The sequence below is a fragment of the Staurois parvus genome, unplaced genomic scaffold (genome assembly GCF_062004578.1).
Source record: "Staurois parvus isolate SC_StPar_1 unplaced genomic scaffold, SC_StPar_1.0 ptg000437l, whole genome shotgun sequence".
Classification (NCBI taxonomy): Eukaryota; Metazoa; Chordata; class Amphibia; order Anura; family Ranidae; genus Staurois; species Staurois parvus.
This window is the reverse complement of record NW_028318233.1, coordinates 3,388,426-3,409,228: the sequence shown is the minus strand read 5'-3', so window position 1 is coordinate 3,409,228 and position 20,803 is coordinate 3,388,426. Positions and strand designations below refer to the sequence as shown.

General features: G+C 38.2%; 1 protein-coding gene across 2 annotated transcripts in view; it reads left to right on the top strand.

The window, feature by feature from the left end:
- Positions 1 to 20,803, top strand: part of SLC22A15 (solute carrier family 22 member 15) — a 489,469-nt gene that overhangs the window by 248,939 nt on the left and 219,727 nt on the right. For both annotated transcript variants that reach the window (XM_089687779.1, XM_089687778.1), the window contains exon 9: positions 9,446 to 9,554. In XM_089687779.1, coding sequence (XP_089543905.1) covers positions 9,446 to 9,554 — 109 coding nt within the window. The remainder of the gene's footprint in view (positions 1 to 9,445; positions 9,555 to 20,803) is intronic.

The window sequence follows — 20,803 nt, the reverse complement described above, 5'->3', positions numbered from 1 at the left end:
TGTCAGATGGCCGGGAGCCAGCGTCGCAAGTGGACCTGGTTTTCTTCTTTTTTTTTTTTTTCCTTTTTTCGGGTAGCTGTGGCAGGCATCATGATTGACGTTGGATCTACTTCGGGGGACTTTTTTTAACTTTTATTTTGTAATAAAGAACTTGTCAGACTGTCTCCTGTACCACATACTTATTCACATGGGGGGGCCCGGAATGTGGGGGTCCCCTTGTTAAAGGGGGCTTCCAGATTCCGATAAGCCCCCCGCGCGCAGACTTCCACAACCACAGCCCAGAGTTGTGGGGAAGATGTCCTTGTTCCCATCATCATTGGGACAAGGCGCTTGGAGGGGGGGGGGGGAACCCCCTGCCCCAAAGAACCCCATTGACAGCTGGAACAATAATGAATGTTTCACTACAAAAATACCACATGACTCAATAATAAAACTCATGCGGTATTTTGGTAACTGAGTGGTATCTTACCACATGCTCAGATGCGGTAAGATACCGCTCAGTAAATTGTTCGCGGTCGAACATTCTGTACGTTCGAATGTTCAACTGCGTAACATCTCTAAAATTCACTTTTTTTTTTTTTTAACTATCCCCCTTTCAGTCTATAAAGAATGCTGCGGCCAGACTCACCAACCTTACCAAATGCTCAATGTCTGCCACCCCTCTCTGCCAATTCATCATACTATGCTTGGTCAACCTATATTAACTGGGTCCACTGTATGAGGTGATCTGCCATCCTTACCCATAGGTGGAGGTGCATAAAGTCACGGTGGAGTCTTTTTTAAAGTTTCAGCTTCTGGAGCACATTGCATATGTTAAGCACCCTTTCAAGCACAATTATGTGATTGAATTGCCAGACTATTAATAAGGACTTTTGGTTATCATTTTCATATGTCATTATTTATATGAGTTAGTGCAACACTGTTGGTATATGTATGTTGTCATCATATCTGTTGCCTTAAAGAGTCAATAATTCTCTTATTTTGAGTCTGGATATGGCTTTTTCACTAACGAGACACAGGTTGCTTGCATGTGGTTTTTGCAGCTTTTGATTCTGGACATCCTGTCTTCCACAGAATTTGGTTATGTACCTGCTGTGTTTTCTAAAAATTTCTTTAGCCTTGCTTGGTTATTTCTGATTGGCCACTCTGATTCAGGATGCTGATACAGGATAGATCCAGCTTTCCAGTGCTGATCATGCTCAAGACAGCACTTCATCTTATCTGTCAATAGCCAGCTTGATTGTGGATTTTCAGAAATATATTACACATGGGTTGGGTTGTTTTACAAAAACTGGAGAGTGCAAAATCTGGTGCAGCTCTGCATAGAAACCAATCCGCTTCCAGGTTTCTCTTGTCAAAGATTAATTGAACAAGCTGAAGTTAGAAGCTGATTGGTTACCATACACAGCTGCACCAGATTTTGCACTCTCTAGTTTTAGTAAATCAACCCAACAGTCTTACACAGTAACTCTGTATACAGTACTCAGGTGGTCTTTAGTAGACTTGAGACAGGCAACCATGTTTTCATGGAGAGTAGTTGTCTCTTGCCTTTTTTTTCATTTTTTTTCCTTGTGGTAGCCATAATGAAATGCAAAGAATGTCGTCAAATCCTTGACACTTATCTAAAGCATAACTAAACAGTAACCTAAACATTTGGTTTTTGCACCTGCACTGTATACTTGTGTTCACATCCATCTCCAATGATGTTGGCATCCCATTATGCTTTGTTCCCTCTGTGGACTCCAATTTGAGTTGAAGAACCCAAGGCCTGAAAGAAGGACAGCTTTGGAATAAGTGGGGTGCCTACTGTTGTATCATAATTTTTAAAAAGTATGTTATATTTTGATTGTACAGTGTATGCCGTAGCCTTGTACTGGTCTTTTGTAGGACACCTACTACAACAGAATGGTGGTAATGGTACTAAATTTCTTCAATTAACTATTTGACTGTGGACTGATAGAGGTTAATCTGTGTGTAACCTTTTCCAGTTTTATGAGCTTCAGCTGCTCTTTTTTTTTTTTGAGGTCCCCTGAAATGTCTCTTGATCTTGGCATATTGCTCTTTAACAGACGACTGTATTGAAGAGCAGGTAACTATAATTGCAAGATTTTATATATTGTATGTCAGTAAAGGTCGGACCTACACCTGAACTAAATGGAACACGTTTCAAGATGCCATTATCCTGGAAGTTCACATTTTTTTCCATCTGTTACCTCACCTGTTTAAATCTTTGTTTTAAAAAAGAGAAGACCGTTTAAAATGTTTTCTCTGTTATTTTTTACGTAATATGTTCCCTTTTTATTATTGTGTCTCAAAAAAGATCACTTCACATTAGGAACGATTTATGCAGAAATCCTGAAAATGGGTTCAAAAGGATTTTTAAACTTTTTGTTGCAACTTTATTATATAGTGCCTTGAAATTTTCCATATTTTGTCATGTTACAACCAAAAATGTAAATGTATTTTATTGGGATTGTATGTGATAGACCAACATAAAGAGGCACATAATTGTGAAGTGGAAAATGATAAATGGTTTTCACAGTTATTTTAACAAATAAATACCTGAAAAGTGTGGCGTGCTTTCGTATTCAGCCCCCTTTACTCTGATAACCCTAACTAAAATCTAGTGGAACCAATTGCCTTCAGAAGTCACCTAATTAGGAAATAAAGTTCACTTGTATGTAATTTAATCTCAGGATAAATACAGCTGTTCTGTGAAGCCTTCAGAGGTTTGTTAGAGAACAATAGTGAACAAACAGCATCATGTAGGCCAAGAAACACACCAGACAGGTCAGGGATAAAGTTTTGGAGAAGTTTAAAGCAGGGTTAGGTTATAAAAAAAAAATCCCAAACATTGAACATCTCATGGAGCACTGTTCAATCCATCATCTGAATATAGAAAGACTATGACACAACTGCAAACCTTCCAAGACATGGCCGTCCACCTAAACTGACAAGCCAGGCAAGGAGAGCATTGATCAGAGAAGCAGCCAAGAGGCCCATGGTAACTCTGAAGGAGCTGCAGAGATCCACAGCTCAGGTGGGAGAATCTGTCTATAGGAAAACTATTAGTCTTGCACTCCACAAATCTGGACTTTATGGAAGAGTGGCAAGAAGAAATCGATTATTGAAAGAAAGCCATAAAAAAGTTCCGTTGGCAGTTTGCGAGATGCTATGTGGGAAACACAACAAATGTGGAAGAAGGTGCTCTGGTCAGATGAGACCAAAATTGAACTTTTTGGCCTAAAAGCAAAACGCTATGTGTGAAAATGAATACTGTACATCATCCTGAACACACCATCCCCACCATGAAACATGGTGGCAGCATCATGTTGTGGGGATGTTTTTCTTCAGCAGGGACAGGGAAGCTGGTCAGAGTTGATGGAAAGATACAGGGCAGGGCAATCTTAGAAGGAAATCTGTTAGAGTTTGCAAAAGACTTTAGACTGGGGCAGAGGTTTTCCTTCCTGCAGAACAATGACCCTAAACATACAGCCAAAACTACAATGGAATGGTTTAGTTCAAAGCATATTCATGTGTTAGAATGGCCCAGTCAAAGTCCAGACCTAAAGCCAATTGAGAATATGTGGCAAGACTTGAAAATTGTATTCACAGACGCTCTCCATCCAGTCTGACAGAGCTTGAGCTATTATGCAAAGAAGAATGGGCAAAAATGTAACTCTCTAGATGTGCAAAACTAGTAGAGAAATACCCAAGAAGACTTGCAGCTGTAATTGCAGTGAAAGGTGGTTCTACAAAGTATTAACTCGGGGGGCTGAATACAAATGCACGCCATACTTTTCAGATATTTATTTGTAAAACATTGTGAAAACCATTTATCATTTTCCTTCCACTTCACAATCGTGCCACTTTATGTTGGTCCATCACATACTTTTTCAAGGCACTGTAAATATCTCTATATTTCTTTACATTACTGTGTTGCTGTTTTGGCCTTGGAAATAATACAGTAGTTGCTCTGTTTAAGATTCTTTTAAAGCCTATTATTCCACACATAGTTCTAAAGCAGAGACTGACATTCTGCAAACTTTCTCTGCAGGTAAACTCCAAATGTTTTAAATGACAGTTTATTCTCCACCAGAAAATGTTTGGTAAGGACACTGCTAAATAACCAGACACCTTTGTGTATGCAGAATAAACACATCTTTTACTTTCACCCTCATATTTGCCAGAATGTACCTGTGTATGTTCTTACCTTAAAGGATAAGTTCACCTTTTGTGACATGTTACAGATTACATATGGACCGGCCCCCATTCTTCCCTGCACCCCATTTTGACAGCTAGCAGGGGATCTTTTCCTCCCTGCAAACTGTCACAAATTTTAAGAAATGCAACCGTGTGGGGCTTCGCCTGTCCGGCCACATCAGTCATTCACAGTGTTGTGTGAATGAATGAACTACAAGTCCCAACAGCCTTTGCGACTGTCGTGTTGTAGTTCTCAATAAACTACCACTCCTCTGTAGAGCACCGTGGTAGTTCATTGATTCTTCCTGTCAGTATATCTGCTTGCTCGTACATCCTGTATGGGCAAGCAGATACACTGACAGGTCTGCAGGAGACCTGCTTGTCATTGCTGATGTTATTATTACTGATGTTATTATTATTATTATACAGGATTTATATAGCGCCAACAGTTTGCTCAGTGCTTTACAATATAGCGGGGGACAATACAGTAACAATACAGTTCAATACAAGAGGGAAAGGAGGGCCCTGCTCCTTGGAGCTTACAATCTAGGAGGGAGGGGCCATCTGGCCAGTTGGAGAATGACTGTGATTAATAATAGCATTAATAATTGCATAATTTGCCATCTGTAAAGAAATCTTTACATGTCCTAACTTTTACTTGGTCACGATAAGTAATATTTGAATCAGAATGTATTGTCCTCCCTTAGCCATTTTGATAGTTTTGACTTTGCAAATCTGCTGTTTTGATATATATTGCAGCATTTTCATTGCATATGTATGCAGCTCTGAAGACTTTGTGTTGAAGTTTTTATGTACTCCTTATTGTCCTGTTTCATGGTGTAATCATAAATTAAACACTTGGATCAAATAAGCCCCCTTAAGATTTACCTGATATGAATCATAAATCATTAAATCAGGCAGGAGTCATGTACTTCCGGAAAGGTAATGAAAACCATATCAAAGGCAATGCATTATTCAGGGAAACAAAGTTGAAAGAAAAGGGAACTTTCTAGCTTGTTAAAGACCATTGAACCTAAGTCATAGTGAGCCGTTGTATAGTGAATTATGACAGCTGTGCTGGAGACATGTTCCAAGCTGCTGTCTTGCATTCCCATCTTTTTTTAGAGCATGTCTGACTTAATATTTATAATTCTGTACAAGGTTCAGTAAAACTTGCTTCAAGCTGTTTTACAATTACCTGCACACAAATAATTACTAGCCTGTTTGGTTTCTACTAGTTACTGTAGCTATGGTAAAATAAAAGAAACAAATTAAATAAATGTTAAATTATCATCTTAACAATTAATTTGTCTCTCCTAATTGCCTCTTTTTTATTGTAGCAGTCTTGGTTTTGTGACCTTTTTATCTTAGCATGGTGAATATGTTTATAATGGTGGATAAGTGGATTACTCTGTCCCAGCATCATACAATGGTCAGGATGATCTTGGAGGACAAATAATATTTTTGACATTTTCTGTTTTTTTTAATGGCTGTGCATGCTTTTTCACAAAGTTTTAAAGTGATGCTGTAACTTTTATAGGCACAGATTATATAATTTCATGTTTAAACAGCACTGAGTTTTACATCCCTGTGTCACTTTCTCTTATTTTTATTAAAAAAAAATCTTTATTTAGGCTTGTTTTACCTTATCTATTTTTGTCTAGATACTGTAATTTTTATAAAGTGTCTGATTTTCAAGTATGCACACAGGATCTTGGACACTTGAGTTGTCTATGAATGTCCTAAATATAGACACTCAATTCTGATGACCAAGTCATCAGAAAATACATAAGCACATGAACAACTGCTGCACTGTAAAGAATAAGCGCATAGAACCAAAACTTCCATGTACATTAGAGGACCGACTGCTCTCAGTTACACAGTACATTGTAATACATTATAAATTGTAAATTATAACTTTGACTGGATAACTGTGATCTATGAAATGTGCTGTAATCAATTTATGTATAAAAATGTATGGGGATAAAGCAGATGCGGATTAAAATCCTACTAGATACATGATTACTTTAAAAAAAAAAAAACTGGGCAATTAGTATATACTGTATCCAGGATACTGGAGCACCTGACTTGACCATCAATAAGGGATAGGTGGAAAAACACTACCATAAATAGATACTAATTAGTTTAATGCCTTGGCGAAAGACGTTTATGTATGACTGCAGTAGAGGAAAGAGAATTGTGTGTATGCTGTGGATGGCCAGCTTGGGTGGCAAGTTGCTATATGACTGTTGTGGATGGCAAGAACTGCTTATATGACAGATGAACACATCAGATCAAACTAGCATTATTTTTAGCTCTTAACTTTTTGTAGCTGACATCTAGATTTTGAGAAGATTTGTCCATGCCTGGCTTCAAACCTATTTTATTTTCTTGGATCCAAGAGTTGAAAATCTATAAGGGTAGCTTTTACTTACTTAAAAGAAAAAGGTTACTTTTAAGTACATAAATGTGGAAGACCCAGATCTCCCTACACAGGACTTTATGAAGACTCTAATCCACTTTCTTCATTATTGTAGTATAAACTCATTTGTTAACACATAATTTTAACAGTAAAATACTCCTAATCCTCAAACTCTCCTACCACACATAATTTCCCCATTTACAGAAACAAATGCCCAATTACAAATAAGAGATTTCAGTTGTTATGCAATGGGAGGCTGCTTTGGATTGTGACCAGCTCAGTACCATCCACTGTAGTCATTAGCACCTGATGCTCATTGCCTAGCTGTCATGCTAATCCAGTGTGTTTAGTACTTTGAGACTCTGACCCACAGGAAAAGCATGCAGATCAAGTGTTTTGACTTCAGTCTGACTTTCTTGATCTGCATGCTTGTTCCGGGCCAGGGGCCTAAAATATTGAAGCCAGAGACAGCAAAGCAACTAGCTTTTCACAAAGAGACCAATAAAGACTGCCTCCATAAATCTTTCACTGCAGGTTTCCTTCAATGGGGAAAAAGTAATGTGGAGCCACTATCTCCAAAAAGAACAATACATTGGAGCAATTCAGAAAAAGCTAGCGGAATAAGACAAGTTATATTTCTTTATATTTGGCAGGCAAATATAAGTAATGTAGTAAACGAAAAAAGAAAAAAATCGGGGAATAGAAGATCTCTTAAAAAATTTAATTATCGATCTCATGTTTTTTACACCTCAGTCTGAATAACCATATTAGTATGTATTGTTTAAAAATACCAATCTTATTTAAAAGGGACCTGTGAGCAGTGCCATTGCAGACCTGGTTTTGAAGTTGCATACTTTGGAGCTGTCATTGTGATCCTATGCTACCTAGTCATTGTTTGGAACACGCATGTGTATCTCAAGTAACTTGGGAATGTGTGCTTTCTCCAGATCAGTGACAGGTTAACGTTTACAAAAGTCATGTATTAGTTATGCATTCATAGAAACATAGTGTGAATGGCAGACAAAGAGCCAAGGAAAGCATTCAAAAAAATAAAGGCTGAACTCCAAGGTCAAGGTACATGAGTGTTTGATTGCACCAGCCGTCACTAAGCAACAGTGGGCTCAAAGGAAGAAGACCCAGGGGGTCTCTACTGTTAAAAAAAAAAAAAAAACATAGACCTACTGCCGTTCTCTGTTTTGAGATATTAGGAGAATAGTGTTCTGATATTTCATTATTGTACCCTAATTATAAGAGTTGCATGTGAGTATCGCATTCTCTAGGTTGCAGATTTAAATGAGTATGCACTGATTTTAAAATGCATAAGTATATTGCATTGTAAGACCATTGACTTATGTTTATTATTTATTTCAGGTACTTATATAGCGCCGTCAATTTATGCAGCGCTTTACATATATATTGTACATTCACATCAGTCCCTAACCCTCAAGGGGAGTACAATCTAAGGTCCCTAACTCACATTCATATACAAGGGCCAATTTAGACGGGATCCAATTAACCTACCAGCATGTCTTTGGAGTGTGGGAGGAAACCGGAGTACCCGGAGGAAACCCACGCAGGCACAGGGAGAACATGCAAACTCCAGGCAGGAGGTGCCGTGGCTGGGATTTGAACCAACGACCCTAGTACTGCCAGGCGGAAGTGCTAACCATTTAGCCACTGTGCTGCCCAGATCTTTCTGTATATCCAAAAGGATACAATATACACACAATGTTTACATTTTCAATAAAACTTCATTGAAGTAAAAACAGAAAAGCATAAAAAAAGACAGATGTAAATTTGCTAAAATGCATGCTGACAAACCACAATGCTTCTAGGAGAATGCCTTTTTGACAGAGGAGGTAAAACAAGCATTGTTTTTAAAATGTACATCAGATCTATGTCCTTAGATAAAAAAAATGCACCCAAGAATGGCTAAGAACAAAACAAAGTGTGGTTCATACTAGCTGTTGGCAGGTACACAAGTCTCACTGGGAACTACAAAATATTAGGTTACAGTCACATCATTTTTGTCCTTGCCATTTTAATGTGTTTTATTGTTTAAAATATTCTGTTGAATTAAAAGCAAAGTGTAATTTGTATTACATATGCAATAAACAACAATGGATACCAATTACTTTCATCAGTTTAGCTTTTTCAGATGCATTTTTAATTCTTATTTTTTCGTGAAAGGGTATCAACAAATGTGGCCATGGCTATACCTCTCAGAAATAAGTTAGTGCTTCAAGAGAGCGAAAGCAAAAAAGGTCTAGTCTTTTATAGACAGTCTGATTGAAATAGGTAAAGTTCTCCACCTCACACTTACAATGTTTGTCAGATCCTGGACCACCTGCTGGGCACTTGGTTGTAAAGTGTATTCTGTCACTTGGTTTTTGGTTAACTTATATATTTATGTTTGCAGTGTGCTGGTGTTTGGATAGTTTTTGTTTCGCTGTAAATAAATGTCACTTAAAACCTACACAAACCGGTGCCAGTTTCCTGAGTGTAGCCATGAAGGGTCATCTCTGCTGCTGATTCCGAACAATGCTGATGCTATTAAATACTATCCCATAAGTCTAGTGTGCAGGGCTGATTTCAATAGTGATCGGCTTTTCACAAACAAAACTCAAACAAAAATTTGATCCATAGATCTGAGCTTGATCAGTTGGGGGAAGGGGATGGGGGTGCAGACTATGACATTCCATTACTAAATGGTACATTTTACATCATGATGCATACAGTAAATAGACTTGTGGCATATACCACACATACCTTGCTGTACTGACAGATTTCAGTTATAAATTCTTTTGTTTTTCCTTTTAGGTTCGTGTCTTAGTCCAGCCATCCTTGCCTTACTTGGGAAGCTTTCTGTCAGTGCTGCCTTTAATGTTGTTTACATCTACACTTCTGAACTCTATCCTACAGTAGTAAGGTAATTCTGCTTTGTTGAGTATGAACTGGGGCACAGTTGGGCTAATGTGGACATTTATGTGCAGCTTGAATATTGGGTTATATTTAAAATTTTGATTGCCATATAACCACCATTAAATGTAACTGTACCTAGGCTATAAATATTCAGATATTTACATATTTTACAGCAGTACCAGCAGTATATGAGCTTTGCAACAAGCCTTCACTGGCCTCTGTGGCTGCAGACACTGCTCTAACGAGCAGAGATATACTCACCTTCTCTCCAGCACTGCAGTGTTCCAGAGCTCCCTGCCGGCTGCTGAAATCTTCAGCCCAGCAGGTTCCAGGTATCAGTCCCCTTGCTGTTTTAATTGGCCGGGCCGCTCATGCATGAAGTTCATTCATTCTGCCAATGCCAAAATTTTACATTGAGTTGCATGTGCACAGCTCAGTGTACAGTACCGACAGGCAAGCAATTGTAATGCAGAAGAGACATGGTGTCTCTTCTGCATTAAAATTCCTGTCTTTCCACTGTTTTTTTGTTTGTTTTTTTTCAATAAAGTCAGAACTTTAGGATATTCCACCACAAATTTGCTGAAACAATGAAGTGGTTCTCTAAGTCTAAGCTAGCTGTGGTCACACCTTCCAGCAGAGGTTTGGCAGCCTTCTATCCTTGACTACGCTTTAATATAAACACTGAACTGCTCTGAGAGGCAAGGCAAGGTGAGCTGTGCTGCTGGGAGCTGACTTGATTGACTTCAGTTCTTTTGCTGTAAACATTAAGAGTAATTTCTCAACAATACAAACACCTACAAAGGTCAGTGAGGGCTTGTTTGCTGCTTGTTAAGAATATAAAAATGTTTTAATGTTTATAGCCTGACCACCTTTGCATGCTAAGGGTAGATCTCATTTTAGAAGTGATGCATTCATCGTGAATAATCTTGTCCAATAATGTTTTATAAACCTTGATGTAGAGATGGGAAGGCCGAGAAAAAAAGCAAGGTTTTTCAGTTTTTTTTTCTAAAACCATTTTTTGTTTATTTCCAGAAAAATACGTTCTTTTGCAATGATAAATAATAAATATATATATATATATATATATATATATATATATATATATATGGTATTCAAACAATATAACATGAAGACCTTAATGAAAGATTTCTGAGACTATGTAAAGTCTTAAATTATTGCATGTTCTCTCAACTGAAGACAAGCAAATCCTGGAATACAATTCAAGTAACACTATTTCTCAATGCAGTTCTAACACAAGAAAAATATGCATTTCTGCCACTGGGGGGGGGGGGGGGGGGGGCACTGCAGGGGAAAGACTTCTGTTTAGTTTGCTTGTCTGCTCCATTTTGGGTGATTATTGGAATACAGTAGATAATAGGTTCTGTCCTCTCTTTAGGCCTTAATTGACAGGTAAGAGGGTACATTTGTCTGACAAATTAGTTTATCTTTATTATCTTTTAATGATTACTAAGAATGTTCTTCACCATCACAGCATAATGTTTACCTTCTGCTCAGTAAATTGGTTTTTCTTTTCCTCCTCTCAGTAAAATGGCGAGACCAACATCTAGAGTTTGGAAACATTTCCACTGTGCAGTTTCTGCTGAGAGCAGAAAGCACGTTTCGTTGTTTAGCTGTACATTATTTCAAGCATACTTTTATATACACTGCATTCCACCTTCCCAGTGTAACAAAATGACTTTCAATTTGTAAAACTACTCCACACTGAATTTGTTTTACAATTTTTCCACAAATTAGTTTTTTTTCGGGGAAAAAAGGGAACAAAACATTTTTTCTCATGGCTTCAAAATTTCTGGACATTCTCTACTCTTATGTATGGTTAGAAAATATATTTGCAATACTTTTACAGATCAAGATGTGGTTTATGGTTGGGCCTTACTAAACGTTTTTGTTTTACTGCAACTCTCCCAGACAGGGTCTGCCTAATTGAATAGAATGCAGTTTCTGCAGTCTCTAATGAGATGACACACTCACAGTGTTTAGCATCAGAGAACAAATGATCTTGAGTCTGGGTCATATGAGACAATTCAGTAGCATTGTTTTTTTATAATGGCAAAAGGAAGTAACGCAGACTGGTGACATATACAGTGCCTTGAAAAAGTATTCATACCCCTTGAAATTTTCCACATTTTGTGATGTTACCGAAAACATAAATGTGTTTTATTGGAACTTTATGTGATAAACCAACACAAATGGGTTGATTTACTAAAGGTAAATAGTCTGTGCAATGCAAGTGCAGTTGCTTTATATCTGAGGGGAAGCTCTGAAATGAATTGAATTTCTGCTGATTTCTATCATTCAATCTAGTACATGCAAAAATGCAGTTTTTTTTCTTTTCCCTGCATGTTCCCCTCAGATCTAGAGCAACTGCACTTTCAGTGCCCTTGCTGAGTACTTCCAAGTGCACTTGGAGTTTACTTGCAGTGCACACCCTATTTGCCTTTGGTAAATCAGCCCCAAAACGTTACATAATTGTAAAGTGGAAGGAAAATGATAAATGGTTTTCAAAATTTTTTACAAATATATATCTGAAAAGTGTGGCGTGCATTTATATTCTGCCGCTTTTACTCTGATACCCCTAACTAAAATCTAGTGGAACCAATTGCCTTCAGAAGTCACCTAATTAGTTAATAGAGTCCACCTGTGTATAATTTGATCTCAGTATTAAATACAGCTGTTCTGCAAAGCACTCATAGATTTGTTAAAGAACATTAGTGAACAAACAGCATCATGAAGGCCACGGAACACACCAGACAGATCAGGGATAAAACTGTGGAAAAGTTTAAAGCAGGGTTAAGTTAAAAAAAAATATTCCAAGCTTTGAACATCCCATAGAGCACTGTTCAATCCATCATCTGAAAATGGAAAGAGTATGGCATAACTGCAAACCTACTAAGACATGACCGTCCACATAAACTGACAGGCCGGGCAAGGAGAACATTAATCAGAGAAGCAGCCAAGAGGCTCATGGTAACTCTGGAGAAGCTGCAAAGATCTACAGCTCAGGTGGGAGAATCTGTCCACGGGACAACTATTGGTCTTGCACTGCACAAATCTGATCTTTATGGAACAGTGGCAAGAAGAAAGCCTTTGTTGAAAGAAGGCCATAAGAAGTCCTGTTTTCAGTTTGAGAGAAGCCATGTGGGGGACACAGTATGCACGTGCTCTGGTCAGATGAGACCAAAATTGAACATTTTGGCCTTAAATCAATGCTATGTGTGGTGGAAAACTAATACTGCACATCACCCTGAACACACCATCCCCACCGTGAAACATGGTGGTGACGGCATCATGTTGTGGGGGTAGGGACAGGGAAGCTTGTCAGTGTTGATGGAAAGATGGATAGAGCCAAATACAGGGCAATCTTGGAAGAAAACCTGTTAGCGTCTGCAAAAGACTTTAGACTGGGGCGGAGGTTCAACTTCTTGCAGGGCAACGACCCTAAACATACAGCCAGAGCTACAATGGAACGGTTTAGATCAAAGCATATTCATGTGTTAGAATGGCCCAGTCAAAGTCCAGACCTGAATCCAAATGAGAATCTGTGGCAAGACTTGCTGTTCACAGACCCTCTCCATCCAATCTGACAGAGGTTGAGCTATTTTGTAAAGAAGAATGGGCAAAAATATCACTCTAGATGTGCAAAGCTGGTAGAGAAATACTCAAAAAGACTTGCAGCTGTAATTGCAGCGAAAGATGGTTTTACAAAGTATTAACTCGGGGGGGCTGAATACAAATGCACACCACACTTCAGATATTTTGAAAACCATTTATTATTTTCCTTTTAATTCACATTTATGTGCCACTTTGTGTTGGTCTATTACATAAAATCTCAATAAAATAAATTAATGTTTTTGGTTGTAACATGACAAAATTAGGAAAATTTCAAGGGGTGTGAATACTTTTTCAAGGCACTGTATATTTATTTGACGTTTGTTAGGTCTGCATTAAAGATATTACTGGATTACTGTAATATCCTTCACTGCACCAATATGGTAGTAAAAACAACAAGATATACAGACAGTATCCTCTAATGTATTGGGAGTTTGGAAATCTACTTTGTAATGGTTTCTCATTAAGCTGCACTTAACAAACCTTACGGACAACTGAGTCTTGATCGATTTTGTGCAGAATTTACAAAGGGCAGAAGTCATTGGCTTCTGGAGTTCAACCGTGGCCTCAGATTTACACAAGAATAACTTAGTGCTGTGTACTTACGGCAAGTTTCTTTTGCTAGTAGCAAAGTGTTGTGCACAGGGCAAAAGTCTTTAAATTCAGTTAAAAAATACATAAGTGGCATTATAAATTGGCTGTGCTTTGTTCATAAAGAACCTTGCACTATGATGTGTATAGCTGGCTGACTGTTGTTTTTCCCTTCTAAGTTCTATGATTTGTTTGCTAATGAAATTATATCAATTGTAAATTATTACAAACATGTCTGATTTATTTTTTAAAAGATTACTTAAAGCAGAACTTTACTCTCTAAATCAACTTTGACTATTTTTAATCCTTATGCTGCTAACATTGGTAAATATGAAAGAATAATACAAAAAAACACCTCCAAATATACTAATACAAACTAGTGCTCCCCCACAACACAATAAACACCCTCCCCTGAAGATGTAAAAATAATATATATAAAAGTGTTAACAAAATCTCATAGTACAATAATAGTGAAGTCCAATCCCTAATTAGTCCATCAACTAATAACTATAACTTCCCTTTCTCCACAGTGAAAAATTATAGTCCCAAATTTTTTTATAGTCCCAAAAAAATTTTTTTTGTGGCACTGAAGAGTGATTCACACACAGTGATTTCACAGATTGTTTCACTAATTTTCACTAATACTCACTGTATAAATTGTATGGGGTATTCACCAGAGTAATATTATTTGTTTACAAAAGGTAATGCACTATATGATATTTCTTTTTTTTGAGGTACATACATCGTGGAGATCGTTTGAAGGATTGATCTTATCATATCTTAAGTTGGGACTATAATTTTTCACTGTGGAGAAAGGGAAGTTATGGTTATTAGTTGATGGACTAATTAGGGATTGGACTTCACTATTATTGTACTATGAGATTTTGTTAACAACACTTACTTTTAAATATGAAAGAATGCCATATTTAGTTGTTTTAACCTTCTTTTTTTTTTTTTTTTTAACATTTCTTCAGTTACTTCCTGGTTTCCATGCCTAGGCAAAATACATACATCCCAGGAGTCTTCAGGAGAGGCGCCGGGCCTTTCTCAGCTAACTACACTCTCCTGCCTGCATGCCTGCGCTAAGGGCAGATGGGTTCCAGGAAGTAAATGCTACATGAATCATCTACCTTTACGATGGCTACGGCCAGAAATGCTAGAAGGTGTTTTTCAAAGTGATTTCCCAGCAAAATAAAGCATGCAGACATGGATAGATAGGGGAGTTTGCTTTGAATATTAAAAATTAACCAAATAACTTATTTGATTTGGGGTGTTCAGATGCAGTGTAGTTCCTCTTTATTAGAGTAATTTATTGCAAAAGTTGCGCTTGTTGTCTATTTATCTTACTCTTTGAAGTATATGTGTAGCTCTGCTCAGCTCCAGGAGCTGAAAGATATACATGGTACTTCTTGGTACAATGTAGGAGCATGTAACATACCAGTGTTACAGCGCTCAACCAATCAGCAATGTCACATAGAGAATCCAAAGCCCCTTACTTTTTCTTAGTCCTGGCAAGTTAGCCAAGGCATGTGGCTATCATCATTGAAGAGTTAAGCTGACTGTAAGGCTTTATTATGTGCCTGCTAGCTATTACTTCTGTTATGTACACAGCTTTTTAGCTCTGTATTTCTTTCTATGCCTTATGAACAGGTTTGCTAAAAGATATGAAGACCAATTAACATAGATGTATTTGTTCTCAATATTAGAAATACATTTACTAAATATAAAACGTCTTTTTCAATCTGAAAACCTGTAATTATGTCTTATTTATTGTAATACAAAAGTTATTGTAGCTGTAGTAGATTTGCATACATTTTGCTTGAATCATGTTTTCCAGAACAAAACTAAAATAGGTAAACTGAAGATAGCACATAATAAATTGCTAAGATGCATTTATGTTCTAGCATATTTAGGTTTTATTCTTCTATGCCCTAACAGTATTGCTATATATTACTTAGCACGGCAACTCTCTCTGCTTGTGTTTGTATTGCCTTGAACCATTAGACAGCAATCCTGCAGCTCAATCTGCCATTGGTTTAATTCCTGTCTCATTATGCAGTGCCTATAAAGCACAACATAAAACATGTTGCAAAAGCAAATAAATAATGAAGTAAGATATTTCTCTTTGTGCCGTACCATAATGTACGTAATGTTGTATTGGATCCAGACACTGTGCCAGTCGTCTGTTCTTTGTAACTCTTTAGATATAGCATAAATTGTTATTGACGTGAATCACAATTTACATTGGAATGAGAGCTCTCTGTTACAAGAAACTTAAAGCATGCCAGGCAGTGGAGAGTCAGCAACTTTAAAATTCATTGCTCCAACACAACATGCTGCTTGGAGAAAATCCTTATGTCTTCCTAATTTATGTTGCAGCAATTAGGAAGCCTTATAAACGTTAATTTGGAAGCGTGTTCCTCTTAATCAAGCATTCCACTCAGGCTGTCTGCTATCATAGATATTTCTAGATAGACAAATCACCCTTTAGTGTTTGGATATCCTCTTATGAAAGGTTGAACAACTTGTTTAATGGCAGGGAATAGAAAGGATCGGCAGACATGATTACAGCCTCTATGACCTTTACTGCTTTCAGAAATTCTACATTTGTTTTAATTGGCAATTAATTTTCTCAGCTTTTCCTGAGTAAAAAGTTAGCAAGTATAGGACAAGTACAGTTTAAAGTGTATGCATATCAAAGTAGCCAAGTATACATTAGTTCCATATTTGTTGATGGAAATGTAAATATACTTTCATTTTATTTCTAACCTGTCTTCTTTGTCCTAGCAAAAGCTGGCCATTCAGGGATTGAATTGCTGAGGTTTCCTGCTGAAATGGTTGGAGTTCAGTCCATGGGTGGCCCTGCTGGCACCACACATCTCGACAATTTTGATCCAAATATAAGAGCTAACCAGTGACATCAGCCAATCAGCAGTCATCACTGTTTGTGTATTCTTGCAGCCACGGGTGCTGGCTGTCAGAATACCATAACCGTTAACAGGAGCTTCGTCTATCCTGTTTATTTTTCAGTTTATCCTACAGAGTGTATAACAGAAATCTATGTGTGTATGGACAGCTTTGGTCTCCTCCTCTGCTACTCCCCCACCTGACATTGGTAAATCTAAGAATGGAGGACTCCATTCATAGATCATGTTTGATGACTGGAACAGCTAGTTGGAAAGGATGGACTTAGTGGGGGGGCAGGATGAAGGAGGCTTACTACGAGGAGTGTTCAGATCAAACCAGGACTTTTGAGTTTATATGATAAAATAACAAATTTCAAGGAGTGGAAACTGCATTTATTTTTTGACATACTCCTCTGCTACATTTATACGCTTATCCCAGAGTTTAACTAATGCCTGGAAAACTTTGACATAGAAAGATTTGTCAGTATGCCTGAACCATCCTAGGACAGCTTGCTTCACTTCATTAGTGCTGAAATGTGTGAATAAAACAAATGTGAGATATTTTGTAATATTATATGAAAAATCTGCCTATATGCAGCCAGCTTTATATCACTTCCGCAAACTTTGGAGGTTCAGTGCCAACTGAGAAGCTGACATCTATGGGCTCCCTCCACCTTCCTCCTTCATTACATTAAAAAACCCAATGAATGTAAGCAAAGCATGGTAGGAAAAACATGAGTACTAATCTTTGTTGTAAGCACTCATGCCAACACCTGCACACAGCTTCTTAATCTGTAGCTTTGTTCAGCTGCGTAAAAGAATCAAAACCCTGCCACAGGGTAAAAAGAGGTTATGGGCCATCATTCTCTTGCAGGCAGGTTGAGGGGCTCCAGGGGGTTTACTTAACCACTTTAACTTTGGAAGGTTTTACCCCTTCCATGACCAGGACATTTTTTGATTTCTAGCACTACACTACTTTAAATGACAATTACATGGTCATGTAACACTGAACCAAAATTAAATTTATATAATCCTTTTTTCACTCAAACAGAGCTTTCTTTTGGTGATATTTGATCATCACTGTTTTTTAAATGCTTTATTATAAAAACAAAAAAAGACTGAAACCAGAAAAACACATGATACAAATTTTATAAATTTAGTTTCGGTTCACTGAGTAAAATAAGTATTTGATCTTCTACCAACCAGTAATAATTCTGACTCCTGCAGACTAGCTATGTGCTCATGTGGTACACAGATTAGCCCTGTCAATTTAAGAAGGTGCTCCTAACAACAACTCGTTAAGTGTATAAAGAAACCTGTCCACAGAATCTTTCTTCCATTCAAGCCTCACCACCATGGGCAAGACCAAAGAGCTGTCAAAGGTCAACAGGGACAAAACTGTAGACCTGCACAAGGCTGGAATGGGCAACAAATGAACTGTGTGTGTGTATATATATATATATATATATATATATTATCCCACAAATGTCCCCTTTTTGGAAAGTAGACAGTCTGAGATATTTTTTGTCACAATTTTTTTGAAAATAAAGAAGTTATAAAAACGTTTTTCACAATTTTTTTTACATACTGTCACCAGTGCAGTGCAGCGTCCTCATATGCCTGGTGTGGTGGTGATCAGGAACACTGACTGGTGACAGTATGTTAAAAAAAAATGTTTATAGAATTTTTATCCATTTTTTTCTTTTTCTTTTTTTTTTTGTAACATTATGCCATTAAAGGTAGCTCAGTGTCAAATAATGACACTGGACTACTCTGGAGGAGTGATCAGGGATTTTTATTTTACACTGTTATTGCTTATACAGTGAAGATCACTGATCAAGATAAGCAGTAGTTTTAGCTGTCATGAATGGGTTAACCAGGTTGTTTACATTGTTACCATGTGATTGCTATGACCAATCATTTAAATCACATGATACCTGGTTACCGATTACCAGTAAATGTAATCCACTGTGTCCGTTGGACACAGTGGTCATAGGAGCGGCATGCTGCATGTTCCTAACTGGACCCAGGCACAATGGCATAAATGTACGTCATTGTGCCTATATGTGCTGTACCACCACAGTATTTTTACTGTGGTGGGATGGTAAGTGATTCAGAGCAAACTGGTTTTTCAGTTTCGTCATCAGCTGGTAAAACCTAGTTTTGGACCTAGAGCCCAGAGACTTTGTTGAGATTTGGGAGGGATAAAATCTCCAGGCCTGGGTCCATGTCTTGCGAACAACCAGCACACTGATCGTGCAGGGCTTTTTGTAGAGACCTGACCATGGATCTGGGCTCCAGCAGACAGAGGAGTTCGCTGTCAGGTGCCAGGAGACCCTTCCCTGGAGAGACAGGTGGGACCAAGAGCAAAGAACCAGCAAACACAAATGCTCCTGCGCTTGGGGATGGACTCGATGCAGGCTACAACCACATTAAGAATGTCCTGGAACATGCACACCTTGCTGCCCTCAAATGGACCGGGGGAATCCAAATATACTGAATGGGGAAAGAACAAAGAGAGGGCGCACAGGCCTAGTGCATTACCATAAAAAATGTTTAATAAAAAATAAAGTAGGTGTTGTACTCACAAACAACAATATAGTCAAGGCACATCATAAAAGAACAGCTGGGTCAACACCGTGCTGAGTAACAGTCCGCAATAGGGAGTTTAGACATCCAAACGAGCCTCAGAGCTCTGAGGAAGAGGCAAGTCCTCGAAACGCGTCAGACGTTTGGATGTCTAAACTCCCTATTGCGGACTGTTACTCAGCGCGGTGTTGACCCAGCTGTTCTTTTATGATGTGCCTTGACTATATTGTCGTTTGTGAGTACAACACCTACTTTATTTTTTATTAAACATTTTTTATGGTAATGCACTAGGCCTGTGCACCCTCTCTTTGTTCTTTCCCCATTCAGTATATTTGGGACCAAGAGCAGCAAGAGGGCTGCAAGTTATGTGCACAGGATTATGTATGAAGAGTGTCTGTAGAAGTCAGACAAAGAACCAAAAGTAGCGTTACATGTATCAGCCTGGAGGCTGAATGTGTATTTCTTTAGATGGAAGATAAATGCTGAGAACCCCTGTGGGGGAAATTTGTTTGATCTGGAATTGTGTTGAACTTTCTTTGAATAACAATGGCCAAGAAAAGCCCTTAAAAAAAGAATTCAGCAAGTGGCTATGTCCTTAATGCATTACCACTTAAACCTAGTTTTCACTGTAAATACTGTATATACAGTATGTACACTCACTGGTCAATTTATTAGATACACCTGTTCAATTGCTTGGTAACACAAATTGCTAATCAGTCAATCACATGGTAGCAACTCCAATGCATTTAGGCATCTAGCCGTGGTGAAGACGACTTGCTGAAGTTCAAACCAAGCCTCAGAATGGGGAAGCAAGGGGATTTAAGTGGCTTTGCATGTGGCATGGTTGTTGGTGCCAGATGGGCTTTTCTCAATAGTTCAAAAACTGCTGATCTACTGGGATTTTCACGCACAATAATCTCTAGGGTTTACAGTGAATGGTCTGAAAAAGAGAAAATATCCAGTGATACTATATTGCCAAAAGTATTGAGACACCCCTTTTAAATCATTGGATTCAGGTGTTCCAATCATCTCCATGGCCACAAGTGTATAAAATCAAGCACCTAGGCATACAGACTGCTTGTACAAACATTTGTGAAAGAATGTGGAATTTTGGGAATGGCCCCTTCCTGTTCCAACGTGACTGCGCACCAGTGCACAAAGAACGGTCTATAAAGACATGGATGAGCGAGTTTGGGGTGGAGGATCTTGACTGGTCTGCACAGAGTCCTGACCTCAACCTGATCGAACACCTTTGGGATGAATTAGAGCAGAGATTGTGTGCCAGGCCTTCCCATCTGACATCAGTGCTCACAACTGTGCTTCTGGAAGAATGGTGAAACATTCCTATAGACACACTCCTAAACCTTGTGGACAGCCTTCCCAGAAAAGTTGAAGCTGTTATAGCTTCGACTGGACAACTCAATATTGAACTCTACGAAAAGACTGGGATGCCATTAAAGTTCATGTGCCTGTAAAGGCAGGCGTCCCATACTTTCATGCGCGTCGTCCACAAAGGAAGCCTCTCCTAAAGGCCATGTAC